We start from the raw sequence: 3,468 nt of genomic DNA on the forward strand, positions 1-3,468 counted from the left end.
GCTCACCTGCTCACCCTCCAGGACAGCGCGGGCCCACTCATGGGCTTTGTACAGCTCATGCCGGCGGTCTGGCTTCTCCTGAAACCGGGGCTCCTTTTTGGCAGGATCATCATCCCCAAAACAGGGAGACTGTACTTTGGGGACAAGTTTGACATCGTCAACGAAGATGAAAGGCTTGAATATGGACCTGGGGAGAAAGGAGAGGTGTTTCAATCACACTGAGTCAGGGCTTGGGGACACCAGAGATTGCCCTTTGGATGAGTGAACATGTCCTAAGCCCACTCAGGATGGGTGGTGGTGGGGTGCATGCTTTAGTGAAGCAGCTGCCATTTACAAGCTGCAAATTCATCTATTTACAGTGAGGAGACATCAAAACAGACTTGTTTTGTTCTGGGAAGACCATTTGAGAGGCTCTTTTCAGTTATGTAAAGTAAGGCAAGCAGACACGTGGTGTTTTGAGGAAAGGGGGCAGTGAGCCAACTCTTTGCCTCTCTCTCTGGCATCATTTGTTGGAAAGTGACATGGATCTGGGCCCAGGGGGAGTCCCCGTTATCCTTTCCCATTGGTTTTGTCCCTCAGAAGACTCGCCTAGAAACATTCTGCACCACAGGCATGCAGATAAGGGAGGCCAGGGAGTTTCTCCCTGGGGTACACACCCAAGAGTCCTGGGTAGACAAAGAAATGCCTTTTGTTAACCTGAAAGAAACTGTTACTGAATAAAACAGTAAGATTTCAAAAGACTTTGCTTTTCCCCCAAAACTGAGCACTGTGAGTGCATCTTTCAAAGCCTGGTGAACTCGTCCTGCGAAAGGCTAAGGAGTCCATTGTCACTGAAACACAATAATAGCAGCTTAAAATCCACACTTAGTCAGACATTCAAACAACAGGCTAATGGGATACATGTTACATTGCAAAGGAAGGAGACCTACAGTGCAGAAGAAGGGGACATTTTGAGATTCAAGGCAGAACACAAATGAACAGTTCAATTTGGCTTTAGAAAAAGAGACCACATCTGAACTTTCTCATTTTACTCAAACAGGAGAGTGGTTTGTCTTGCTGGTAACTTAGTAAGGTGGGAAAGTTAAATAAGAAGAGGAAAAGGAATGCTTACTTCACTTAAAGAACTTAATCTCCGTGTCAACACAGTCATAAAAAAGATCCCCCACTTCGGTGGGGTCCAGGGGGTCCGAGCTGGTCAGGATCTCGTCCATGGCTTCCAAGCCTTGCTTCTCTAGTTCCAGCATGGTCTTCCTCAGCTTGTGACCTTGCTCCTGAGGAAAGACAAAAATGTGGAGGTCATGGCAAGGGGCCCTGGGGCCCCACCCATTGCATGCAATCTGTTCCCGCAGGAGAGCCACGGGGATCCTAGAATGCTAATATGGCTGTTGCCACTCTGCTTTTAAAATGCCCGTGCAGCTAGTCCATTGTCTTCAGATTCCTGAGTGGCATTCAGGAAAGCTGCTTTGTAACATGAGCTGTTGCAGGCCTCATCTCTTGTCATGCCCTGTCGCCCTTCTTTTGAAGCTCAGTAATTGCACTCCTCCAACCCATGATTCTCCTCCCCACTGCAAGGCAACCCGTCTGTCTACATGGCCTGACCCTCCATCAATACCTGTTCAGCTGGCACGCACAGTGGGAGCTCCCTGAAGCCGTGTCTCTGGGCTGCAACAGTACAATACCATGCTTGTTCTTTCCCAAGCTAGTAAGGGTTTGTCCCTTTGCCTCTGTGCCCATTAGACTGTGGTTCCTGGGGAGTGGGATCAAGGCTTAAGGCTTATCTCTGTCTTCCTATGCCTGGCACATAATAGGCACTGCTCATAAATGTTTGTTAAATGACTAAACATATTCAAGAACAATCACATGCTATATCTATCCCTGCTTTACTTTTTTTCTGAGGTGGCAAGATTGCCTCTTCCAAGTAAAAATCATTCATTTACAACAGATGACAATGAGAAGTTCTCATTTGCCCTTTTCACCTCAGAATGAAAAAGCTGCTCTCACCGCCACCTACCACTGTCTAACATAGCTTTGTCTCAAAGCAATGATCACGTTTCAAAGTTTACTGGAACTCATCGGTCTCCAGTCTTCAAAATGTTAAGTAAAACCACTCAGAACACAACGTCCTTGATCTCCCACTGCTTCCTACTTGCCAAAGAGCCATAAAACCAAGCACAAGGAGTGACTTTTTTTTAATCTTTTTAAAAATCTTTTTATTTATTTATGCATACAGAAATCAGGTACAGGCCAGAGAAGCAGGAGCGTGAGAGGATTCACCAGAGACAGAGTGGGGAGCAGAACAGGCAGACTGACAAAGTACACTGCTGAGGGGAGCGATGGGTGAGACAGGAGAGATCTGCCACACCAGATGGATCACCTCAGGGATGGGGACCAAACTCCCACTGAAGTGACCATGGCTTGGCTTATCTTCCCAGTGCAGCGCTCCAACCCACTGCGCCACCAGGGAGGGCCAGGAGTGACATTTTTACTCTACTTGGGGCTTACTGTCATCCACCTAGAAAACCAGAACTGATAAGGACTCATCTGAACAGCCCTGGAGAAAATTCATTGTAGTGTGGCTCAGTAATCACAGTCCCAGGGAAGAGTCTGGCCACTTTACTTACAAGGGGTTTATCCCCATGGTAAACTGAACCTACAACACACTGTTGATAAAGTGCCTGCGAAGGAGATGAGCCTCCAATAACTTTGCTTCTACCTTTAGCAAAACAAAAGGTTGGATTTTATAGGATCAACCATCACTATGGGCACATTTTGGGCACAAAGGAACACAGAGTGGATATTTCTCAGGCCTGAATTCATAGAACTTTATTAACCAAAACTTTGGAAGGAGAGAGGGGTTGCATGTTGAATATTTTTTTAAGAACTTGAGAACCTTAAAAAAAAAAAAAAAAAAAGATGGTGGCAAAATATTCATGCAATAACATGCACCCCCTAAGCCACTTTTAAGTAAACAATGCAGTGGCATTATGTACATTCACACTGCTGTGTGAATACCAACCACCTCTGGAGTTTTCTGAAGAATCACTTTTTTAAAAAACAAGATTGCACCTTTAAATAAAAGCTTGCTATCACCTACAACACAAAGAATTTTAGACAACAGAAAAGCAGTATCCATACTAGAGTACACATTTCTGTCAGTTATAGGTAAATGAAAGATGCTTAGCCCACTGAGTTCTAGAATAACAGCAAAAGTGGACGCTTTGGTCTCAGGAGCGTGTAGGGGGCATGAACAGTGTCATTCTGGAAAGGGCCTTGGGAACCTGCATTTCTGGGAGGAGTCATTCTGGAGAGACATATGATGGTAAGCTGTCAGCTGCCTCCCTCCTGACCACACCCCCATGGGTTGGTTGGCCCGGCTCACCTGCTCACCCTCCAGGACAGCGCGGGCCCACTCATGGGCTTTGTACAGCTCATGCCGGCGGTCTGGCTTCTCCTGAAACCGGGGCTCCT

The 3,468-nt window shown here is 46.4% G+C and overlaps 1 protein-coding gene across 1 annotated transcript in view; it reads right to left on the reverse strand.

Moving 5' to 3' along the window:
• Positions 1-527: 527 nt before the first annotated feature.
• The window catches only part of SCRN1 (secernin 1), a 53,170-nt gene continuing 50,229 nt past the window's right edge, over positions 528-3,468 (reverse strand). Inside the window, exons 8-9 of the mRNA XM_012720753.1 lie at positions 3,380-3,466; positions 528-1,271 (exon numbers count right to left, since the gene is read on the reverse strand). Of these exons, the coding sequence (XP_012576207.1) occupies positions 1,113-1,271; positions 3,380-3,466 (246 nt within the window). The 3' untranslated portion in view covers positions 528-1,112. The remainder of the gene's footprint in view (positions 1,272-3,379; positions 3,467-3,468) is intronic.

Source organism: Condylura cristata, unplaced genomic scaffold, assembly GCF_000260355.1.
Source record: "Condylura cristata isolate star-nosed mole 26May11 unplaced genomic scaffold, ConCri1.0 scaffold00005, whole genome shotgun sequence".
NCBI classification, from domain to species: domain Eukaryota; kingdom Metazoa; phylum Chordata; class Mammalia; order Eulipotyphla; family Talpidae; genus Condylura; species Condylura cristata.